The sequence below is a fragment of the Diachasma alloeum genome, unplaced genomic scaffold (genome assembly GCF_001412515.2).
Source record: "Diachasma alloeum isolate Michigan unplaced genomic scaffold, Dall2.0 Dall_scaffold_00195, whole genome shotgun sequence".
NCBI classification, from domain to species: Eukaryota; Metazoa; Arthropoda; class Insecta; order Hymenoptera; family Braconidae; genus Diachasma; species Diachasma alloeum.
In genome coordinates, this window is record NW_021680360.1 from 1831173 (window position 1) to 1854500 (window position 23328).

The 23328-nt window shown below is 36.1% G+C and overlaps 4 protein-coding genes across 4 annotated transcripts in view; 3 read left to right on the plus strand and 1 right to left on the minus strand.

Moving 5' to 3' along the window:
* The window catches only part of LOC107048614 (receptor-type tyrosine-protein phosphatase F), a 14312-nt gene extending 7239 nt beyond the window's left edge, over positions 1 to 7073 (minus strand). The window contains exons 1-18 of the mRNA XM_015271857.1: positions 6792 to 7073; positions 6545 to 6709; positions 6202 to 6491; positions 5624 to 5834; positions 5186 to 5542; positions 4978 to 5130; positions 3736 to 3897; positions 3510 to 3668; positions 3326 to 3447; positions 3150 to 3166; positions 2784 to 2974; positions 2647 to 2711; positions 1600 to 1795; positions 1419 to 1537; positions 1156 to 1354; positions 774 to 1094; positions 467 to 711; positions 335 to 407 (exon numbers count right to left, since the gene is read on the minus strand). Coding sequence (XP_015127343.1) covers positions 335 to 407; positions 467 to 711; positions 774 to 1094; positions 1156 to 1354; positions 1419 to 1537; positions 1600 to 1795; positions 2647 to 2711; positions 2784 to 2974; positions 3150 to 3166; positions 3326 to 3447; positions 3510 to 3668; positions 3736 to 3897; positions 4978 to 5130; positions 5186 to 5542; positions 5624 to 5834; positions 6202 to 6491; positions 6545 to 6709; positions 6792 to 7032 — 3286 coding nt within the window. The 5' untranslated portion in view covers positions 7033 to 7073. The remainder of the gene's footprint in view (positions 1 to 334; positions 408 to 466; positions 712 to 773; positions 1095 to 1155; positions 1355 to 1418; positions 1538 to 1599; positions 1796 to 2646; positions 2712 to 2783; positions 2975 to 3149; positions 3167 to 3325; positions 3448 to 3509; positions 3669 to 3735; positions 3898 to 4977; positions 5131 to 5185; positions 5543 to 5623; positions 5835 to 6201; positions 6492 to 6544; positions 6710 to 6791) is intronic.
* A 602-nt stretch (positions 7074 to 7675) lies between these two features.
* Positions 7676 to 12427, plus strand: LOC107048562 (odorant receptor 46a). Its single transcript, XM_015271787.1, has 5 exons — positions 7676 to 8040; positions 9751 to 10146; positions 11576 to 11780; positions 12148 to 12303; positions 12374 to 12427. The coding sequence occupies exons 1-5, from the start codon at positions 7676 to 7678 to the stop codon at positions 12425 to 12427; spliced, it is 1176 nt and encodes a 391-aa protein (XP_015127273.1).
* A 1774-nt stretch (positions 12428 to 14201) lies between these two features.
* On the plus strand, positions 14202 to 18880 carry LOC107048563 (odorant receptor 46a). The gene is made up of 7 exons (XM_015271788.1): positions 14202 to 14566; positions 14944 to 15339; positions 15450 to 15842; positions 16220 to 16615; positions 18227 to 18431; positions 18490 to 18645; positions 18710 to 18880. The coding sequence occupies exons 1-7, from the start codon at positions 14202 to 14204 to the stop codon at positions 18761 to 18763; spliced, it is 1965 nt and encodes a 654-aa protein (XP_015127274.1). The 3' UTR covers positions 18764 to 18880.
* A 1261-nt stretch (positions 18881 to 20141) lies between these two features.
* LOC107048564 (odorant receptor Or1-like) lies at positions 20142 to 23230 on the plus strand. Its single transcript, XM_015271789.2, has 5 exons — positions 20142 to 20506; positions 21237 to 21626; positions 21705 to 21909; positions 22568 to 22723; positions 23177 to 23230. The coding sequence occupies exons 1-5, from the start codon at positions 20142 to 20144 to the stop codon at positions 23228 to 23230; spliced, it is 1170 nt and encodes a 389-aa protein (XP_015127275.2).
* Positions 23231 to 23328: the final 98 nt, after the last annotated feature.

Here is a 23328-nt window from a genome sequence, read left to right on the forward strand (position 1 = left end):
TATAGGCCCATAGAATTACGGGGACCGGCAAGGATTTGGAAAGTCTGAATGCAAGTCCTGCTTACACCTAACAAGTGCTGAAGTGGGACATAACCAGAGGTAGAAAGGTCTCGGAAGCACTTGGGAAGAGGCTTCCCAAGACCTATCCAGTTCTGAACGGAGAGACCTAAGTAGAATTTGTCAGGTCCAATTATTCGACTCGGGTTTTTTTCAACGGTTCTATCATTATTTTAATTTTGTCAAAAATTACTGTTCCCAGGGTAAAAAATAATTTCAGATTCTTTTCATACACACACTTAGAATACTAGAATCGGCATTGATAAACAGATAATACCTTCTTCGACTATATGATTGCTTATTTCACTCGTTTCACCAGTCTTCTCCACTCCGTCGTTACGGGCACTTACCTGAAAATCCCTTATTATTTGCACATATGATAATCAGATTTATAGGACTCACAAGTCACCTTTATGTATCCAGAGGATGTGTACGTTCGATTGACCGTTTTGCAAAACCAATCGTCCCATAAGGAACACGGTTCATCCGCGGATACTTCAAAACTCTTGAATTTGCCTCTTGCAGAAGGAACTTCAATTTTGTAGGTAATAATTCGACCGTTAGTTGGCGGATAAGGTTTCTGCCATCTGAGAGTTATTAGCTGATTTTCCGAGTCAACTTCGACGATCTTGAAATTCCGAACTTTCGGGGGAGCTGAAGATATATTTTCTCGAATATATTAACCAGTGATTTTTATTTTACTGCAGGATATTTACCACTTGGAGGAGTCGTGAAATTCAATTCGGTAAAAATAGCAGAATTGTATTTATCGGCTCTGTGAGCATGCAGCAGATGAACTTTCACGTTGTAAGTTTCGCGTCCATGTATGTTTTGTGGTTTAGTGTTATTCAACCTGAATGAATGCCATTGCGTAGTGTGAGAGTCGCGAAAATCTTTGACGTCGAGGCTGATTCCGGTGAAGAATAATCTTGAACCGTTAACTACACCAGTCCAAGCTGTGCAGTCTGGATCCTTCCATGACAGCCTTGAATTTCCAGGCGCAAATGTGAGATCGACCCATTTTTCGATTGGAGTTTCTAAGAAAACCAAATAATGAATTGAGAATTAGAAACAAACTATGAAATTCGCGGTTTATACCTAATTCATTTGTTTCGAATGATATTGTGTTCTCTATCCCAGGTTTGGAATTGTGAGCTGATACAGAAATTCTGTACCCAAAGTATGGCCTTAGTTCCTTGATTACAGCAGATTTTGCAGAGGCATCAAGTTCAATGGATCTTTCTTCCAGATTCAATCCCGATGATTGTTTTCCGTAACAGCCTACGTAATACTCGGGCTGAAAAGATCCATGCGTCATCAATTTTTCACAATTAAAAAATTGAACGTTATCTATTAATTACTTTTATTCTAATTGTGTATCCCCTTAAGCGTCCATTCGGTGAGACTGGCGCTGACCAAGTTATTGTGGCAGTTGTGCTACCTAGGTCATCTATACGCAGCTTTCTTACTTCTGATGGTGCTGGTGGATGATATAAAGATATTTTGGTAAGAGCTGCGACAGTCAGTATACAAATGACATACCAGCCTCTAGAGTTTTCACTTGTTTCTTCAGGGACACACTCCCATCTAAGCCCGTTATTTCAACTTCATAATCCCTGTAAGGCTTCAAATTTGTGAAGTTTACGGGAAATCTGCCAGAACTGTTCTCAAGTCGGCGCTGTGGTACAGAGTAAAGTTTGATTTTGTACCAACTATCTGGACAGGAACCGGCAGTTTCCTGTGAAATTATAAATTAGAATAGAAATGCGATGATCACATAAGGCTACACCCAAAAAAAAATTACTTCTCACCAGTACAAACCGGTACTTGGGGGAAGTTCACTTTTAAAAAGTTCTAAAAATACTCATACCAAGTACATTTTGTGTCCTTGGGTGAACTACCACATCTGCCGATCGAGTAGAAATGGTACTGGGAGGAAGTAACATCACTACTTACTGCCAGTACTTTTAGTACTTTTCACGAGTACCAAAGGTACTGGTGAAGAGTAATTTTTCAACTCCTCTCAAATACTTTTAGGACTTAATTTCAGTATTTCCAGTTGATTACTTCATTGAAAAAAGTGAATATTATTACCGGATAGAATGGGCTTTCTTACGCATTTTTGTAAATAGAAATGTTCAGCAGAAGATATTTTGTACGAAAAAATCAATAGATTGCGATTTTTATGTTTTATGTTGTTATCACCATTTAAAAGGCTTCGAAAAATTATTTTCAATTTCTTTTCAATTTTATTACTCATAAAACGAGAATTATTTGGATTTTTGAATTTTTGACGAAATTCAGTTTTTAGAAAAGATAGAAAAACATTTTTGAGTTCTTATACTCAACTTATATTGAGTTTATTTGGTACTTTTGAAAAGAACCAGCGAGGTACTCATTACAAGTAATTTTTGTACTTGAACCAAGTAACAAAATACTTGTGGCAAGTAACAAAGTACTGAGGTACTTCGAGGAAGTACAAAAATATGCCTTTTCCCTAAAAACTCCTTGGTACTGGGTACAAGTACTGTTTCTACTGATCAAAAGTAATTTTTTTTGGGGTGTAATAGCAATTAACTCGTGCTCCACCTCATTTGGAACTTTCGTGACTTTCAAGCTTGATTCATCAGGCACAACAATGTACTGGTTGAAATCTACAAAATTCAAAAGAAATTTATTCTTAATAATGAGAGGATTGATAGAAGCTCAGAAGTGCGCGAACCTACTTCGACATGAAGTTGTGAAATTTCCCCAGGCCCCCTCCAAATTGTAACCGCCGTTTTTTATGGATATTGACATCCTCACCCAATACTGTGTGCCAGCTTCCAAATTGTTGAACAAAGCATTCAATTTGATTGCTTTGTTCGTTGAATTAAAATTAAAATTAGGGATTTCTTCGGCGTCAAAATATTGATAACTGCTGTCATTATCGTCTTTCTGAAATGGAGTCGGAAAGTAGTACACTGAGAAATAAATGTCTGATAACTGAAACATATTTACTTGAGACAAGTAATTTTCCTTCAAACGCTTAATTCTCCCAGGCATTTCAACTCACATGGCCCGAGAATGTTCTCTTGGTCTATTCTATAAACTCTGAAGATGATTTCTTCTAGAAAAAATGGCCCGAACTACTTGGGCATCCTCAAGCCATTGAAAATAATTTACTTCTCTCAAGTAAAAATGGTCTACATATTAGGAAATTCTTCTCTCAATGTATAAAGAACATCAATACTTTGGAATACTGGGGAATTGGCAGTATAAGTTATACCCTTAAATGAAATCCAAAGGACATTTCAACATTTTCATAACGCTGAATGACATTCGATACGTGTGCACTCTGTGAAGTTACATTGGTGATGAACGGACTTAGTGGAGGCACTATAGCTTGACCTGTAATTTCAGATAAAGATTGTGGTTTGATGATCATCCCTCAAATTGTACATCACACATACCGTATTTGCAGTAAGGTGGAATAAGATATTTATCTGGAAAGTTTTGGCATTGAGAGCACTTTCCCGTAAAGACATCACAAACATCTTTCGTTCCTTCTTTTCCCGAGCAAGTTCCACAGGCTTTTCTACAACCGTAACCGTAGCTTCCTACTCCACAACCTAAAAGTGACAAGCAAGAATTATTGTCGGACATTTGACTTTGATTAAAGATAATTTTAATTCTCACGGGAATCACAGTTGTCGCCCGTTATGCCCGGAGGACAATAACATTCCTGTTCATCGCATAATATCATATTACGACAATCTGATTCAAAGTATTCATTGCAACGTGTAGCGCAATAAGGTCCAAAATAAGATTCTTGACAGAGTTGACTATCGTCAGTGAAGCCTAGTATGAAACAGAAATTATGAATGAATTCTCCACACGGAGAAAAAATTTCTAATATCTGAAACATATTTACTTGAGACAAGTAATTTTTCTTCAATCGCTTAATTCTCCCAACTCAACTTACGTGACCCGAGAAAGATCTCATGTCTTAAAATATTCTTGTACTCTGTAAGTATGGTTTTGTCGCAAATGGACTCACTCAAGTCGCGAAGAAGAATCGTTAATCTTCAAGTATTTATTGTTTTCATGATTTTTTTATTCACTTCCAATGTGTCCATATGTGTCCCCATACATTCATGATGTAACGGGGAACGATAATGATAAATGAGAATTTATTCGACTTCCGTGAAGCGCAAACATCACGGCAAAAACCAGGTGTCTGACAGCTATCTGGATTTAAGACGTCAGATGGTAAAAAACGTCTGAATCTTCAAAAGTGTCTGAAAAACTGACTAATGTCTGAAAATTTCAAGCACCGTTCCTGTCTGAAAAGGATGATAGACATTTTTTGTGGCTGAAAAATTTCAGGGATTTATTTTCAGATATTTTCTGTGTCTGAAATTCAGTTATTTATGAGCGATTCAAACATTTCACTATTAAGATATCTCACCTGATTCAGATGGTAAAGTCCATTCAAACATGAATTTTTAAGATATTTCTCATGTCTGAAAAGTTGACTCACCCGCTGCAAAAACTAGGTGTCTGACAACCATCTGAATTTAAGATGGCAGATGGCAAAAAACGTCTGAATCTTTAAGTCTCTGCAAATCTAACTGATGTCTGAAAATGTCAAACATCGCTTGTGTCTGAAACTGATGTCTCTATCTTAATTTCAGACATCTTAGTGCCTGAAATTGAAATACCTCCATTGATTCAGACACATTTTAATGTCTCAAAAGTGTCTACAAAATCGTCTCAAAAGTGTTTGAAAAGTGTCTGAAATTCAGACATTAGTTTTCGCAGTGATTTTGAGATTTAAGCCGTTGAAACGATTTACTTCTCTCAAGTAAATATGGTCTACATATTAGGAATTTTTTTTCCCAGTGTAGAGGAAAAGTTGCGATATCTTCAAATTGGTACTTGTTGGCTCGAAAAAAGCCCGAATCTTTCTATCAGGATCTAGGAGCATCCTGTCTTCATCATTATAAGATAATTTTTGACACGTGACGTTGGGCCAATAATAACGACCGTCCGAGTCTTGAAACGCAGTCACAGATGTTTTTTTAACAGTTCCTGGATGAAAACACATTATGAGAAATTTACTCTGAAGATTTTTATTTTCCATTACCTTCCGGCAAACATTCTCGGACGTTTGCAATTGCCCAATGAAGATTCAAGCTATTGCTTTTATCTGACAATTTCGTGATTATCCTGATGGTAAATGGTGATGAATGCGTCGTGACATTTTGCAATTTGATCTTCGCATGTTGCCACTGTGGCAGATCGTGACCAGCCTTTTGAGACACTGAATTACCACGGAATAGTGGTGATATAAGTGACTGATTGTTTCCATCCACTATACTAACTTCCATATCACAGTTAGCACATAATCCTATGAGCATATCTATGCAGATGTCATCGGAATCCGTTGGCTGCAGTTGTGCACTCAATTCAGCTTGAGGTTGCTGCACCATGGTATACGTATCTACAGAAAGAATAGTTATATTCAAAAATTTTTTATGTAGATTGAAGCGAAATGTTCGAACATTATTTTATAACAGGTTACAATTGTGAAGACGGTAGATTTTTGGAACTCCGTCATTTGGATTATCGAAGAAAAAGTAATATTCTTGTTGCGAATCATTCTTGGCTATAGGAGGCTGATCATCGCTATATGACAGAACTAATCCGTCGGGGTCATAAATATTGATGGTACTATTTTCTTCTTGCCAGGTGATTATGAAGGTTTTCCACTCCTCCTTACTCAATGGCCTATGCTGCAAAATGAATTTGTCGTGATAAGGAAAGCATGTTGGGGGGAGAGAAAGTAAAATTAAAAATTACTATGTGGATTTAGTAATCGAGGACCATTTGGAACAACTTTAAAATTTGATTTATCTTAACCGAACGTTTGCAATTGGAAATTCATTTTTAACGATTTCACATAGTAATTCTTGATGGATTAAATGGTATAGAATGCATGGACGAAAAAAATATTTTGTTGAAACAGATAGGGAGTCGTGAGAGATTCTCTCATCACGCGCCTACTGCCGCTTCAAGAATTACTATGTTGCCACAGTAAAAAATAATTTTATATTCTTTCCGTGTGCGGATAAAGGATAAAATGAATCATTTTCAATTTACATTTATGCGCTGGTGAAGGACTTCACAAGACGGGTCTTTCCCAGGGTATTTTCCGTCCCGAACGCCAGCAGTACATTTTCGCACTCCACTATGGGGATCCGGCCTGTCGTACCATCCCCCCAGAATAATCCAGTAACAAAAATTTTCGAAATAAACCGGACTGGTGCACAGAAGAAAATGCGCGTTGCCGTCTCCCCGTATAGAAAGTACTACGGTGCCCGTATCTCTGAGTGTCTTAATCAACTTGAAGTTTTTCCTTTCAGAATTGAATGTCGTATGTTCCTGTAAATCTATAAATCTAAATTATGTTCTGTTCGATGAGTCTTTTTTATTACAATCATACCGTCCCATCTGCTGTCAAAAATTGGACCCATGGGTACATCCAAAGATTCAACCACTTTCCACTGACCGTCCAATTGTGACCATTTTGAAAAGCAAGGATTTAATTCGCTATTGAAATCGCAATTTATTCCATAAGTATCTGGAATAGGACTCGACAGCTTGGGCTCTGGAATAGATTAAAATAACTGAATTCACGATTTCCTCCCATACAGAATAGAATATTGAATCAGATATTTGAAAAATATTACTAGTTATATTGTCTCTATCGAGATAGACTGTATCTTTCTGCTTCCAGACGAGATTTGTATTCCAAATGAGAGGATCGTAAGGATTATCACTGATGCACACTAGCGGACGCATTTGATGCCTAGGCCATGATCCCGGCCAAAGATTCGAAGAACTAGATTTTCCGCGGAACGTAAATAACTGATCACAAAAAACTTCTGACTCGTGTAGAAAAAATACAATTAAAATTGTCAACAACTGCATGATGAATATGCTCGAACCGGACTTTTAAACCGGATTGTAAGCGGAGTTTTGGCGACTGTTGAGATTCCATTGAATAAAAGTTAGACTCGTAATCATGGTACGCTTCTTCCTGCCACAAATGGTGAATCAGCGATAAGAAACCGCTCCGAATAAATGTGAGAGTGAGGAAAAATTCAAAAACATAGCAACGTGAACGGCTTTCAATATTCTGGAGTCACACTATTTTCATTAAAATGTTCCCCAAAATTTTCTCTCCTTGAATGTCTTGAATGTCTGCACCTCAAAGTATTACATAATGCTACACGTGTCATGAACGTACTCCCCTCGCAATGTATGGGGATGCCAATCTAGAGACAATTGCTAGTGGAATAAAACGCAATTATTTTCCATTTCCCCAAGTAAAATACAATACCACGAAATGGATCGATAGCAGTGGTATTGTCCTGAAAGCAAACAATAGATGATGAGTCGAAGAAGGAAATGAAGACTTTCGACGGAACAATAGGAAAAGGGGGAAATATCGTGGTGCATTTGACATATGGTTGAAATTCTGTAATAGCTGTGAATACTAAATTATGTGAGTGGACAATTCGCTGCGTCTTTCCATATCATTCTTCTGCTTACCCTCGAAGGGTCACCACCGATGGCACTTTTAAATGAAAATTTTCTTTTACTCCACTATTTCGGTGTGTGGCCGTCAGCTCATTGGCGACAGAGAACATGGAAAACTGTAGTCTACTCGCTTTATACCAGTTACATAATTTTCTGCATCTATTGGTTTACAATCTCTGGGTCAATTCATTTACTTCTTATAACTGACGATGTTGAAGATTTTTCGGAAAGCTCATTCATGTTGTTATCGTTACTGGCTTTATGTGTTAAAGTTGTTATAGCTCTTTTGAAGAAGTCGGAAATTATTGGACTTCTCACTGATCTGGAAAATTATCCACATAAACCGGCGAATCTGGAAACTCAGTTGTTACAGGACAAAATCAATGAACAGATAAGGTAATACGATTGTCTCCACTAAGAAATTCTATTAGTTTCCTAATGAGGATGACTCATTCCTTGTGATCCTTTCTGTATAAATCCGTGGAAGTAGAAGTTTCGAGTTTATCTACCGTATTTTCTTCATTTCTCCGTGCGAAATCGCTACTGCAGTGAGAAAAAAAATTACTTTTGCCAAGGAATCATTTTCTTGGGAGAAGAATTCATTTTTTGCGGAGCGTATTTCTCCAGGCCAGTCATTATCAAGGAGTCCAAGTCCGTCTCTAAATATTACAATTATGTTCAATTATGGAATGATTATATTACATATGACCTTAAATGAACTCCATTGACAATTATTAACCTTTAAAATTATTTCAAATTATTATACGTTAGACAACCTCGAATTTGAAAAAATTGAAAAATAATGAAGCGTGTTCATTCAAGGTCATATGTAGCATAATCTCATTATTCAACATAATTATAGTATTTGGAGATGGACATGCACCACCTGGGAATGACTGGCCTAGAGAAATAAGCTCCTAAACAAATAAATTCTTCTCCCAAGAAAATGATTCCTTGGCAAAAGTAATTTTTTTTCCCAGTGTGGAAAAGTCGTGTAGAAAAATTAAGCTGAGCTTTTTATCATCAAAATCTTTATCACTATTAAAGTTGGGTGCCAGTTTCTTGTGTTGAATACTTCTTCATATTGATTCATGGTCCCGACTAATTTCTGACACAACCTGGATTCAATTTTGGATAAATCGTGAATAAAGCCCCACGACAGACTGTTCAAACCTTGATTAAACCCGGACTGACAACGAATTCAAGTCTTGAGAGGATCTGAATGTAGAATTATTGGACAGAACGAAACAATACGCAAAACTTTGTTGACATTTCAATTGATGATAATGCTATGACATGACAGAAAAGAGGAAGAGAATAGTGAAACAAAAATTTAAAAAAAGAGAACCCATTTGGAAGCAGATGGCTAATTTATTAAGAACAATAACGATACTCATGCATTAAAAAAATTCTATAATCCACTTGGTTTCTATTAAAATGTGCTAAAAATTGGACAGCAAAATTATATTATTTACAGCTAAAAATCGGCAATCGGACCCAGAATTTTGAATGAAACTTTTAACGAATGCTTCCTGGTCAATTTTCTATACGTGAAGCACACTGTTGAAAATTTTGGTTTGAAATTTCCGGTACACTTTTTGGAAATTTTTATCGAATCTAATTACCACTGAAATTTCAAGGAATTTCGTCATTGAAAATTCAGAATTTCGTAGAAAAATCAAAGAGAACTGTCAATTTCAGTTCCATTTTTCCCTGAAAATCAATAGAAAACCAGAAATTTCCAGTGAATATACTCTTGAATTTTCAAGACAACGACACTGAATGCGATTTAGGGGGAAAAAATCATGAAATTTCAGATTTCACAGAAACTTCAATGTAATTTAGCACTGTATATCCATATCAGATTGTAAATGCAAATCAATTAAGGAATTCTCGCCTTTATGCTGCTTAAAATTCTGGAATTTTACTGAATTTTCAGTGAAACCTGAAATTTCATGATTTTTTTCCTAAATCACATTCAGTGTCACTGTCCTAAAAATTAGTAGTCAACTGTCCATGATAATTCATTTTTTTTCTAACAGTGCAGATGGACCTTTTCAACAGCAAAACCTTGTAACGTCAATTGTTTAACGTTATCTCATCTAGGTTCTGTACACTTTGTTACGGTGGACTCGGAGAGGCTACAGTATGTTATGGCACCATCGCTCCATTTTTCCAAAGCATTCCCTTTGGAGTTCTGCCGTACAAAGCATGGATACCTTACGATTATTCAAAACCTGCGCTCTACTGGACCACCTACTGTCAACAATTGAGCAGTGTTTTCATAGCTGCAAATATTAATTTTGGCTTCGATACCATCATATTTGAATTTATCATGCAAATGTGTGCGCAGTTCAGCATGCTAAAGTATCGAGTGGAAATGATGATTAATGAATTTGATGAGAAGCAGATTCTGTCAGTCAGCAAAATTAATCCGACGCTATTACAGAGTTATGAGGAATATATGACTGATTGTGTTAAATATCACATTGACATATTAAGGTACGAATAGTCAATAATTAAGTGACGGGGAGTGGAACAAAGTGGACACTTGATTTTTTTGAAGTGTTAATAATTCGGTGAAAAATTGATAAAACGGGATATATTTTTGCTTTTGCTGACTTTGTGATATTCTGATTTCACTTGGAAACTACTTGGAATGTCGTAAAACATCCAGATATTATGTTTTTAGAAAATGTCTGTGTGGACATCCGTAAAGTGATAGTTATAAGTCTGACATTTAGGCCCATAATTGCTATTTTTCAGAGGTACTTCTCTGCCAAGTTTTAGTTCGAGCGGTTCATTATTTTTTTAAATACAGCAATTCTCGAAAATTTTCCATTCTCCATATCCCGAAGTGTACTGCATCAAATAATTTTTTTTAGCGCAAAATATTACGTACGATAATATGTATCGAATTAGACCATAATATAGCACGCTAGAAGGGCGAGTCATATAGTAATTGACATATTACTATACGTGAATTACTATATTACTCGCCCCACGATACCTTACGATCGTACACAGTTAGAAAATTACTCCTGAAATTGCAAATAAAAAATCTTAAACTTTTTAATCATCACTCGTTCACACGAAATTTTCATGTATTTTATTATTGAAAAATCAGTTGAATTCCGGAGCATTCAATGGGATTGCAATTTTCCGGTCCACATGATAATGAACATTATTAAATAATTTGAAAATTCAAGCAACAATTTCCCCGAATTTTCAATCCACTGAAAATTCAGTTCGATGTGATGTTTAATTTCAGCAATGAATTTGAAAATGTTAGATGTCATCGAAATATCAGTGATAAATCTAGCATGAAAAACGCAGTTATCCTGAATTTTCAACCCGAATGAGAGATTTCATGAACGACTTGATCTTAAATGGAATTCACATTCACAACATTGAAAATTCAAGTGTAACTATCGCTTAATTTTCAACAAATTTCTAACAGTGTATATATACACTATATATATATTAGAAATTTGTTGAAAATTAAGCGATAATTACTATAGTAATTTACATTTTTGTGATAAAATCTGAGTGGGCACGATAACTCTCAACACAATTGAGGCAGAAAGTTGAAATTTGGTAGGATTTTGGTTCTTACTATATTACTCTTACTACTATTCCAAAATACAACAAGTAACTTTGGAGTGGCTCAACATTTTGTATAAAACAATACTGTCAAATATTTCAAAAAGCATTCATCCGATTTCGATTTTTGTCTCAAAATATTCGTCTCGATGTCTCTTACCTATTTCTTTCAAAAAATATATACCCGTTCATACAAAGTTAACGCCATTTTACAATTTTTCCTATTTTTAATCTCAAACTGCTGGTGACGTTTCATCACGTGAAAAAAGGCTGTGGTGGAGCCCTGAAATGTTAAAAACCATTTGTTATTCCCATTGTGTCTTTTCAGACTATGCAAACGAATAAATACCATCTTCTCCAGCATTATTTTCGTCCAGTATACAGCATCGTCTATCATTATTTGCGTTAGTGTCGTACTGGTATCCCAAATGCCTGTATCTTCACCAAAATTCGTAACAGTTGCCGGCTACATAGCATGTATAATGCTTGAAATTTTTTTGTACTGTGCAGCTGGAAATGAAGCGACCTTTCAAGTAACATCGCCATATTTCGACTATAGAGCGAAAAGAGCGTAACTACCATTTCTTAGCTCATTCACTTTTGCAGCGTAAAAGATCGTACATTTTTGGTACACCATTTTCACTTCATATATGGGTAACTACGCTCTTTCGATAATATATAGTTTTTCAAGATATCATTTTACTCAATATGACAGAAATAAGTATGCAAATTATCTGTAGGATTATGTCTCATTTATTTCGACTCCGTGTCAGTCACGTATTTAGGAATAGCATCTGTTTTAAAGATACGCCCTTTTCGTTTTGAAAAGCCTATTTCTGGGTAATTACGTCCTTTCCACTGCGAGTTTACGATATAACTCTGCTAATGATGTTATTTCAGTGCCAAAATCTGATGACAGCAATTTACAGCACGAAATGGTATTCCCTCAGCGATCGAATGAAGAAATGCTTAGGGTTCATGATGGCTCGTTCAATGAAGCCAATCACTTTTGTGAGCCATCACATGATCGTCCTCTCGTTGCCGTCTTTTTGCGTTGTACGCTCATTACTCATATAACTGAGAGCAAACACTGTTGAGAACTAATCTAATCATTATCTATTTACAGCTCCTCAAAACTTCCTATACGGCATACACAATGCTACAACAATTTGCTGATTGATATCGGCTGTTGTAATATTTTTTACTTATAAGACTTTCTTTAGGATATACCAAATTTACTCAATGAATTGTTGAAAATTCATAAGCATACTCTGTAAACTTTGTGAGGAATGAAAATGATGCCAAATAAAATGATGAGATTAATTGGAACTTACGAATTCTGATTCTACCGATTTGTATGGATTACATTGTAGGTTTCTCAATATGAGTAATGATATCTGCAGAATTTTTCTGATACCAATTTTACTTTATGATCGACGGTAATGTTTCTAACGAGTTACATATAAAAAAAATCTGATGGAAAACTTGCTGTTTTCTCTAAGGAATTCTATTAATATTCCTAAAAATTCTTGGACATGAATTTTTGACGAAGACACGTGTTTAATTTCATGTGGTGAATTCTAGATTTTTCTAGAAAATTTGAGAAAACTCTGAGGTTCCAATTTGTGTCAATCCATACAATGAACAAAATCGTAAGCGTCTAAGGCCCGGTTGCACCAAGCCCTGTTATCCAAATAAACCCCAGGGTAAAATTTATCCTCGGGGTCAATTATCCCAAAATTTACTTTTTTTCTTATCCGACGATTACGTTACCCGGAGCTGGTACAACCGGGGCTAAATCCTTTGTACAGTAGTTAGACTCGCCTCTAGGCGATGACTGATCCATTAACAACACACCAACATATCGATAATAATGATGCAACCGCACATTAAGGTATATCCCAAGACAATACCATCTAAAAGTTAGTCGCTATGAATTTCCGGAAAAAATTCTGAACGACTTCATTTATTGCATTCTTATAAGTTACTCCGTTTTTCTCTTCTTATATATTGTTGAAGGCAACAATAAGTTCTTCAATCAAAAAAGCAATGATTTCACGAAATTTCCATTTTTTTAGAATTGAATATCGCAGAAACTATGTACTATAAAGTTTTACAAAAAAATCACTCTATTCAGAATTTAGCAATCAACCAGGTACATTTGTTGAGAACATCACAAGAACCATTTTCTTATAAAATGGAAAAATCGAGTTCGCGGGGAACTTCGCGTGCTAGAAGCCCACATTTCATTATTTATCATCTTCTAATGTGTGTAGTACAGCTAGACAGTACAGTTAGAATGTTATTCAATAGCTGGGTATATTATAAACATTATCTATGAAAAACATGGCGACAATCGTAAGAAAAACCTATCCCTTTCTATGGATATACCTCAAGTCTAACTGCTGTATCAAGCTCTATACAGTCAGCTCAGATTTTTTCTGAATTTTTGGGCTCAAGATTTGTGACAAGCAAAAAGAATACAGCACGAAAACAAGTTCATGCCAAAGGATTTGTACTGAAAAAATCTTGGGGGACATTTCTATTCCACTTACACATTTCTTATTAGACTCCTCTTCGAAGTTACAAGCTTAGTGCAATGTAAGCAACGTTTTTCTGCAAACGAATATCACTGAAGTGCTCTACCTCCCAATGTATGCAAATGGAACCTTAACTATCAACAATACCCGAGTAAAACTCAAATATTCCCTCTCGTTCGAATTGAATTTCAATACCAAGAAATGAAAAGCGGGAGTTATTGTCTCCTGAAGAGAACAATAGGTTGGAAAAAAGGCCGGAGCAGCAGAAAAAAGAGGGATAATGTGAAGAATATCGTGGGACATCGGCATATGGTTGAAATTCTGCGATAGCTATAAATACTAAATGATGTGAGGGGACAATAAACTGAGTCCTGCCATGTCATTCTTCTGCTTGCAATCGAAGAATCACCACCGATGGCACTATTAAAAGAGAGTTTTCTTTTGCTTCACTATTTCGGTATATGGCCGTCAGTTGATTGGCAACCCAGAACGTGGAAAACCATAGTTTACTCGCTTTACACCTGTTACGTAATTTTCAGCATCTATTGGTTTACAATCTCCGGATCTGTTTATTTACTTGTTATAAGTGACGATGTTGAGGATTTCTCTGACACATCATTCATGTTGCTATCAATGCTGGCTATATGTGCTAAAGTGATTATAGCTATTTCGAAGAGATCGGAGATTATAAGTGTTCTTACTGCTCTGGAGAATCATCCCCATAAACCGGTGAATTTGGAAACTCAGTTGTCACAGGATAAAACCGATGAACGGATCAGGTAAGCAAACGTTTTTTAAAGAACAATGAATTAATGAAGTACTTCAACCAAGTGTTGGAAGTGGTTTTGGGTCATATTTCGGTCAGCAGCAGTCAAAATAATCACAAGAATTTACTCAACAGATTGCGCAACGTTCCGAGCGCTTCCGGCGCTCCTCCTCCGATGCATGTTTTATTCAACTAATAAATCCATAAGGGAATAAATCAAGTATCCGTTGTGTACAATCAACGCTAGTAAAACTGATCGACATAACGTGTTTTCGTGTCAATAAATAAAGAATGGTGACTGTTGCTGTTCGAAATATGGCCCAAAACCACTTCCACCATTTGAAAATAAGCAGGTCAGAACTTCGCTTTAATTTGTGTACTTGAATCAAGGTTTTTTACAATTTGTTATGGTGGACTCACGGAAGCTACGGTATGTTACGGAACCATCGCTCCATTTTTCCAGAATATACCTTTCGGGTTTCTGCCGTACAAAGCATGGAGCCCTTACGATTACTCATCATCTCTCATTTACTGGTGCACCTTTTGTCAGCAACTAATCAGTGTTTTCATGGCTGCAAATCTCAATATTGGGTTTGACACCATTATTTTTGGCATACTCATGCAAATTTGCACGCAATTCAATATGCTCAAGTGCCGATTGAAGATGATCGTTGATGAGTTTGATGCGAAGCAGATTATGATGAGAAGCGCTAGTGATCCAATGATACTGCGATCCTATGAAAAATATATCGTGGATTGTGTCAAATATCACACCGCAATATTCAGGTATGAGTGATAGTTCTTTAATCTTTCGTCCTGGATTTTTTTAACAAGCAGGGGGCTATGCCCCCTGCTCGCTCCGCTCGCCAACCTCTATATGACCCCCATGACCTTTATTTTGATCCNATCGAAGAATCACCACCGATGGCACTATTAAAAGAGAGTTTTCTTTTGCTTCACTATTTCGGTATATGGCCGTCAGTTGATTGGCAACCCAGAACGTGGAAAACCATAGTTTACTCGCTTTACACCTGTTACGTAATTTTCAGCATCTATTGGTTTACAATCTCCGGATCTGTTTATTTACTTGTTATAAGTGACGATGTTGAGGATTTCTCTGACACATCATTCATGTTGCTATCAATGCTGGCTATATGTGCTAAAGTGATTATAGCTATTTCGAAGAGATCGGAGATTATAAGTGTTCTTACTGCTCTGGAGAATCATCCCCATAAACCGGTGAATTTGGAAACTCAGTTGTCACAGGATAAAACCGATGAACGGATCAGGTAAGCAAACGTTTTTTAAAGAACAATGAATTAATGAAGTACTTCAACCAAGTGTTGGAAGTGGTTTTGGGTCATATTTCGGTCAGCAGCAGTCAAAATAATCACAAGAATTTACTCAACAGATTGCGCAACGTTCCGAGCGCTTCCGGCGCTCCTCCTCCGATGCATGTTTTATTCAACTAATAAATCCATAAGGGAATAAATCAAGTATCCGTTGTGTACAATCAACGCTAGTAAAACTGATCGACATAACGTGTTTTCGTGTCAATAAATAAAGAATGGTGACTGTTGCTGTTCGAAATATGGCCCAAAACCACTTCCACCATTTGAAAATAAGCAGGTCAGAACTTCGCTTTAATTTGTGTACTTGAATCAAGGTTTTTTACAATTTGTTATGGTGGACTCACGGAAGCTACGGTATGTTACGGAACCATCGCTCCATTTTTCCAGAATATACCTTTCGGGTTTCTGCCGTACAAAGCATGGAGCCCTTACGATTACTCATCATCTCTCATTTACTGGTGCACCTTTTGTCAGCAACTAATCAGTGTTTTCATGGCTGCAAATCTCAATATTGGGTTTGACACCATTATTTTTGGCATACTCATGCAAATTTGCACGCAATTCAATATGCTCAAGTGCCGATTGAAGATGATCGTTGATGAGTTTGATGCGAAGCAGATTATGATGAGAAGCGCTAGTGATCCAATGATACTGCGATCCTATGAAAAATATATCGTGGATTGTGTCAAATATCACACCGCAATATTCAGGTATGAGTGATAGTTCTTTAATCTTTCGTCCTGGATTTTTTTAACAAGCAGGGGGCTATGCCCCCTGCTCGCTCCGCTCGCCAACCTCTATATGACCCCCATGACCTTTATTTTGATCCTTCTGTTATGCCCCAGATTTGGTCAATTGCGTTATTGTTTAATATGTGGACATACAGCATTGTCAGCGTTACACTTGCCAGTGTAACTGTATTATGCTGACCAAGTGATGAAATGTAAACAATCAATGTATTATTTAAGAGATGGTTGAGTCTGCACAGATCAGACCTGAATTGGACTCCGACGCGTAGTCGTAAACTCTTTGTAATCAGTCTGATGGCCCAGTAATTATAATCATGTAATAAATTCTCATACTTAAATGCTGATAAACCATTGGTGGGATTTATTCCCTTAAGCCTAGAACCTACTATTTCTGACCCTTAATTTTGAAGTCTGAATTTCCAGTAGGAAATTTTCATCACCAGAAGTCGATTTGGATTTATAATATGATGGCGTTCACCCCCCCCCCCCGGGCCGGGGTGTTGATGCCCTTTCTTTATATCCCTTTTCCTGTCAGATTCGATGTTCTATTTTTTAATTGTTTATAATCATTCTCATTTCAAAAAGCAATATGAGCGATCAAAATCATGTCACAGTTTATCAACTTTGTTCGAAGAAAACCTTAGTAAACGCAAAATTAAGAAAGTAAAATTATTTTATTTTTCACTGACCTAAATGATTTGGACAATTATGGTTCGTTCATTCATGTTTCATAGAATGGTATTCAATTCTCTTTTGTTTGATAAGCGAGCTTCATGAAAATTCGATGCAAGACGATTGTACTCATGGAAACCGCCTTACTTTCTCCATTCATTCGAGATATTGCTCATGCTTTTATTAGGAAGGATTTTATATATCTGTTTGAATACACATGCAGTTTAGTTAAAAATTTGAGCTCGTTTAGTGGGGAATTCTGCTCAATTGTATAGTCAAATATGATACTGCGGAATATAAACCGGAGGAATGAAACTAGTTCTAAATCAGAAACAGTCGAATTTTTTTCTTGAATTCTTAAAAGAAAAATTATTGTTTTCTTTTCAAATTTTAATTCAATGCTCCAGAATTTGATTTCCTGAGTCATGCTTATTTGGGTCATTCCTTTTATGTTCTTTGAAAAGTGTAGGGGAGGGTAGAGCAAAACGGACCCCTAAGACAAAACGAACTACTGACAGAAAATAGGTAATTTTTTTTTTTTTCGTTTCTTCAAATCAGGAACACTGAATGTGTTGAATTAAAAGTGACTTTCTTGGATCGCAACCGACACGGGGATTTTATGGACGAGTGTCGTTGAACCGCAATTTGATCAGATTTACTGATCACCTCAAACCACAAATGACTTCGAATTTGCTCTATTCGGAAACAAAAACAACAATTATCAATCAATCAATCAATAATAATAATTATCAATTATCAATCTTCTGTCAGTGGTCTGCCTTGCCCGCCTGGTCCGTTTTGCCCTACCCTCCTCTACAAATTTTCAGTATTGTTTTTTCAGTATTAAATCAGGTTGAATTGTGAACGAATTATCGAATTGTTTATCCTTGCCCCTTTCAGAATATCAAAAAAAATCAATTACATCTTTAACAGCATTATTTTCGTGCAATACTCCGCATCTGCCATAGTCATATGTGTCAGCGTCTTGCTGATATCACAGATGCCCATGTCCTCCCCGAAATTCATGACGGTTGCCATGTACGTAGCATGTATGTTACTCCAAATTCTCATGTTCTGCGCGGCTGGAAATGAAGTTACACTAGAAGTAAGATAATAACCATGACATATTCAGAGAAATGAAACTACTCATGATTCCATTCTAGTGCGAAAGTCTGACAACGACCATCTACAATACGAAATGGTATCTCCTGAGCCCTTCCATGAAGAAATGTCTGGGTCTCATGATGGTCCGTACCTTGAGGCCAGTCATCTTTGTGAGCCATCACATCATCATTCTATCCCTGCAATCTTTTTGCATTGTGCGCATGATTAATTAGAAAACAAATAATTTTAGGAATTACTCTATTGATGAACTATTTACAGCTTCTCAAATCCTCCTACTCGGCGTATACCATGCTTCAACAATTTTCTGGTTAATATTTATTATCGAACTATTTTATACTCGTAAGTATTAATTGACGATAAACCTAAACTTGACCGGTTAACTGATTCTTCTTGCCGAAATGACATCTATCATAATAAACTCTGTTGGGAGCCGACAAGATGATGCAAAATTTAAAAAAAGATGTCGAGGACTCCTGGATGAATTTCTGATTGACCCTCTTCCTGATTCTCTATAATTATTATTAATATTAATATAATTTAATAAAAAATTTAAAATTCTTCTATTTTCGAGAATAATTCTCTGAGTCTCCTGCAATTTTTCATCAACGTACATTGTTGAAATACTTCATATTTGTAAGTGCTCATCAATAAAATACCAAATTTGATCAACGTTCTGGTTTATCGAGGTTCATCGAAACCGAGATGAAGATAAAATTGAAAAAAGAAAAAGATCGCCTGCGACCGTTTGCGTAAAAGTTATTAACAATTCAATTGTTTGAACAGAGTTTGTTTAAACAGAGACGACCAACCAAGATGAAGGAAATTATCGCAAATAAAAGATGGTAGGGGTGGGTAGGGCAAAACGGACCGGGAAGGAAAACCGACCACTGACAGAAAATTGGTAATTTTTTGTTTTTCTTCTTTCCTTCAAAGCAGGAACACTAAATGTATTGAGTTAAAAGTAAGTTTCTTGGATCGTAATCATCACAGGGGTTTTATAGACAACAAGTGTCGTTGAACCGCAATTTGATCGAATTTCCTAATCACTTTAAACCACAAATGACTACAAATTTGCTCCTTTCGGAAGCAAAAACTAAAGTTATAAATTCTCTGTCAGTGGCGCGTTTTGCCATAAGAGTCCGTTTTGCCCTACCCTCCCCTACTAATTAAAGCAAACATATTGGCTGTTAGGTATTCTTTTCCATTCGAATTATTCAAGAAGATGTTTAGACGTCATCTAATGATGTTAAAACTCCACCTAATGAACTACGCAAGAATGAAAACGAAAGGAAGTAACATTCTGAAAACAAAATTGAAAACTTCTGAACGAATTCCCGACAGATCTATACTTCTCCCTCTTGTCTAGAAACAGCCATCGATACCCCATTTAAAATTCCCCCGTTCTAAGCGAAATATTCTCCCCCCTTGATGTATCCAGAGACAATTTCCCCTTTCATGGAACAGTAACAATCCATAAATGATGAAGTGCCACCAGTTATGTCGCTACCTTTTCGACTTGCGACTGGAAAAAAGATTATTTCAACAGCAATACAAAAGGGGTTTGACAAACTACCTGGGATATTGCCATGTGGTTGAAAAACTGCCCTGTGTCTAGAATATTAAATGACGTCGGTGAAAACTGCGCTAGCCATTGTTATCTCATTCCTGTTGCTGGAGTCGAGGGGTTGACATGGTTCTACTACGGGAAAGCTTTCTATCCCTCCAGTACTGCGGTATGTGGCCGCCGCTTCACTTGGAGTCAAAGAGCTGGCAGTATCGGACTTATTCGCTATACACGATTTACGTTATGGCCGTTATGTACTGGTTCACATTATCAGAACTGATTAATCTACTAATTACAACCGATGATATCGAGGATTTTTCTGATACGTGTTTCATGCTGCTATCGACAGCAGCTGTATGTGCCAAAATTCTCATAACTCTGATGAAGCGATCGGAGATTAGAGATGTTCTCGTTACTCTTGAGAGTTGTCCACATAAGCCGATGAATTCGGAGGAGCAGGCGATTCAGGACGAATATGATGGACAGGTCAGGTGAGAAAATTCTCGTCTCAACACCTGTGCACCCAGAGAAATGGCGCATTTTAATTAAATAAAACTCTTTATTTTCATCTAAAATCATTTGTTTATATTTAAAGGACTTATTTGATGTGAGATGAATGTAAATACGAATCAAATGAACGAAAATGGTTTGATTGAAAAACTTTATTCCAACGAAACATTTCCCTGGGTGTAAAGAAAGTTATATATGCCATCACAGAGAGGGGAGTTTCCAGGTACAAAATCCATAAGATTTGGGATTATGTCATTGAAGATTAGTCCAAAAATTATTTGATTTTAGAATTTCTAACTCGTTAAATTTTCGATTAGCAGAAATTACAAAAAAAAATTTTCTCTGTGATTTTTTTTTACTGTTTAAAGTGCTCAACTCTGAATTGAATTATTTACACTGCCGCTTATTACAACAATATTGGGTGTAAACCCTCGCCTATATCAGTTATTGGTTAGCATATTTCATAGCATTCTAATTTTTCGTCCTTCCAGCATAATAAATTTTTTTTTTATAATTCTACACGTTTAAATCACATTCTTTAAGAAAATTACATATCTGCTCTACATATTTATAGTCTGGTGCCTCTGCAAATTTTTTTGTGGTGTATTTTGTGGTGATATTTAACTTTTTTGGTCGCAGATATCTCGGCATATATATCTTTTCCGTGAGGAGAGATAAGCAATTAGTTGATTGTGACAATTCTTTGTGAAGATTTCTTACCCTCTTTTATGGTGTGGCTACAGAAATAACGGTATGGTGCATGACCATCTTCACGTTCTTTCAAGGGATACCTTTCGGGGTACTGCCGTACAAGGCATGGGTACCCTACGATTACTCGGAACCTAGGGTGTACTGGTTCACTTATTATCAGCAATTACTGAGTGTTCTTCTTGCTGCCAACCTCGACATTGGATTTGACACGATTATTCCGGGGTTTATGCTACAGATATGCGCGCAGTTCAATATTTTGAGGTGCAGATTACATCGGGTTGTTAATTACTTTGATGACACGGGATGCTCAAAGGCCAAATCTTGTGAGGTTTTGGAACTTTATGAAAACCATCTCGTTGACTGCATCAAATATCATCGTGATATATTCGAGTATTGGTCCTCACAATTTTTAGAGTGAATTAATTTTAATTAGTGTTTGCGTGTTACATTGCAAATTTCTTATTGCAGAATGGCTAAAAAAATTAATTCCATTTTTACGGGCATCATTTTCGTGCAATATGCTGCGAGTTTCATCATTATATGCGTCAGTGTGCTACTTATTTCGCAGATGCCATTATTTTCTCCAAAGTTTTTAGCACTCTTCATGTACCTCTCATGCATGCTCTTGCAAATCTTCATGTTCTGCGCTGCTGGGAATGAAGCCACGATCCAAGTACTATAATTTAATAGTTTTCAGTAAATAATGATAATGAGAATAGCTCGTGCTATTCTTTATTACGTATGTGAAATTAATGTGAAAAACCATTAGAATCGGGAAATTTCAAGTATGAAAAATTTGATAGGAAACCTAGTGCATTCGCTAAAAAAATTCTATCAGGAATTATAATAATTTGTGGCCGATTTCTATTTAATATTATGTACATTTCCTGAGAGATTTTTTAAGAGATATTCGATAGAAAAAGTCAATCTACATTTTTTCCTTCAAGAATTCTTGGGCACAATGGTTCAATATTGTTGTTCTTGGATATTATGATGAGAAAGAGGAATATTGTTGTCCAATAATTTTCATAGAAAATTTTTTATATAGAAGAATGGACATCTATTGACTTTTTTCTGTCAAATATCTGTCAAAAAAGTTTTCAACAGACATCGTTCACAAATTAATAGAATTTCGAATAGAATTGTAATTGAAATTCAATTACATTTCTTGTTGAAAGCGTTGCATTTTCCTATTCAATTTCTTTATACGCGACAAAAACCTAACAACTCAATTATTGGAAAAAATAATCATCATTTCCAATAAATTATAACAATAGTTTTTTACATACACATCAATCTTCTAGGAGAAATTATTGATGACGTGATTTCAGTGTCAGAGTATGATAAATGGAATCTGTGGTACTAAATGGTACCTTCTGGAAAATCGTATGAAGAAATACCTCGTACTCATGATGCTTCGAACTTTGAGACCCGTTAGATTTGTCAGTGGATTCATCATCGTTCTCTCTCTGGATTCTTTCTGCATTGTATGTACACATTCATTACGAACATGTACGAAAAAAAGTTTAATGAAGAAATCTAGCGCATGCACTAGGAAATTCTATCGAAAAACTATTTATCTTTCGTTAATTCTACAGAAAAATTCTGCAGCATTTCTTGATTTTTTTTTAAACTAAAAATGTTCTTTAGAGAATCTTCTATAGAAAAAAATGTATATTTTTTTCACCTTTTTATGCAGCTCATTCTACGGGGATTATTTCTATAAAAATTCCTCGACTCAACATTTCCAAGTTTTTTACTTACATTTTTTAAATGAGAATTGAGGAAATGCACCAAACTTATTCCATAAGTTCTGCCGAAAAATTTCATCAAAATCTATCTAAATTTATCGCCAAATGCTCTAGTCTTCTCTATTGAATTTTTTAATATGTGAATGCATATCTGCATGAGGATTGTTCTAACGAAAAAACTATCCGCAGCTTATCAAAACGTCTTACTCCGCTTATACAGTACTACAAAGGTCTTCGAGTTGATTCTCCTCAAAATATCGAAACACCAAATCAGCCATTGACCCAATGATGGAAAATCCGTTGGAAAAATTTATTCAATATTGTACAACTTATGATTAAAA

What these genes read in the sequence shown, in the direction of transcription:
- LOC107048564 (XM_015271789.2), top strand. Translation starts at nt 20,142, where the DNA reads ATGGTTCTACTACGGGAAAGCTTTCTATCCCTCCAGTACTGCGGTATG. An exon ending in TATCATCGTGATATATTCGA is followed by an intron (nt 21,627 to 21,704) that starts GTATTGGTCCTC and finishes TTCTTATTGCAG; the next exon opens with AATGGCTAAAAAAATTAATT. An exon ending in CTCTGGATTCTTTCTGCATT is followed by an intron (nt 22,724 to 23,176) that starts GTATGTACACAT and finishes AACTATCCGCAG; the next exon opens with CTTATCAAAACGTCTTACTC.
- LOC107048562 (XM_015271787.1), top strand. Translation starts at nt 7,676, where the DNA reads ATGGCACTTTTAAATGAAAATTTTCTTTTACTCCACTATTTCGGTGTG. An exon ending in TATCACATTGACATATTAAG is followed by an intron (nt 10,147 to 11,575) that starts GTACGAATAGTC and finishes GTGTCTTTTCAG; the next exon opens with ACTATGCAAACGAATAAATA. An exon ending in CGTTGCCGTCTTTTTGCGTT is followed by an intron (nt 12,304 to 12,373) that starts GTACGCTCATTA and finishes ATCTATTTACAG; the next exon opens with CTCCTCAAAACTTCCTATAC.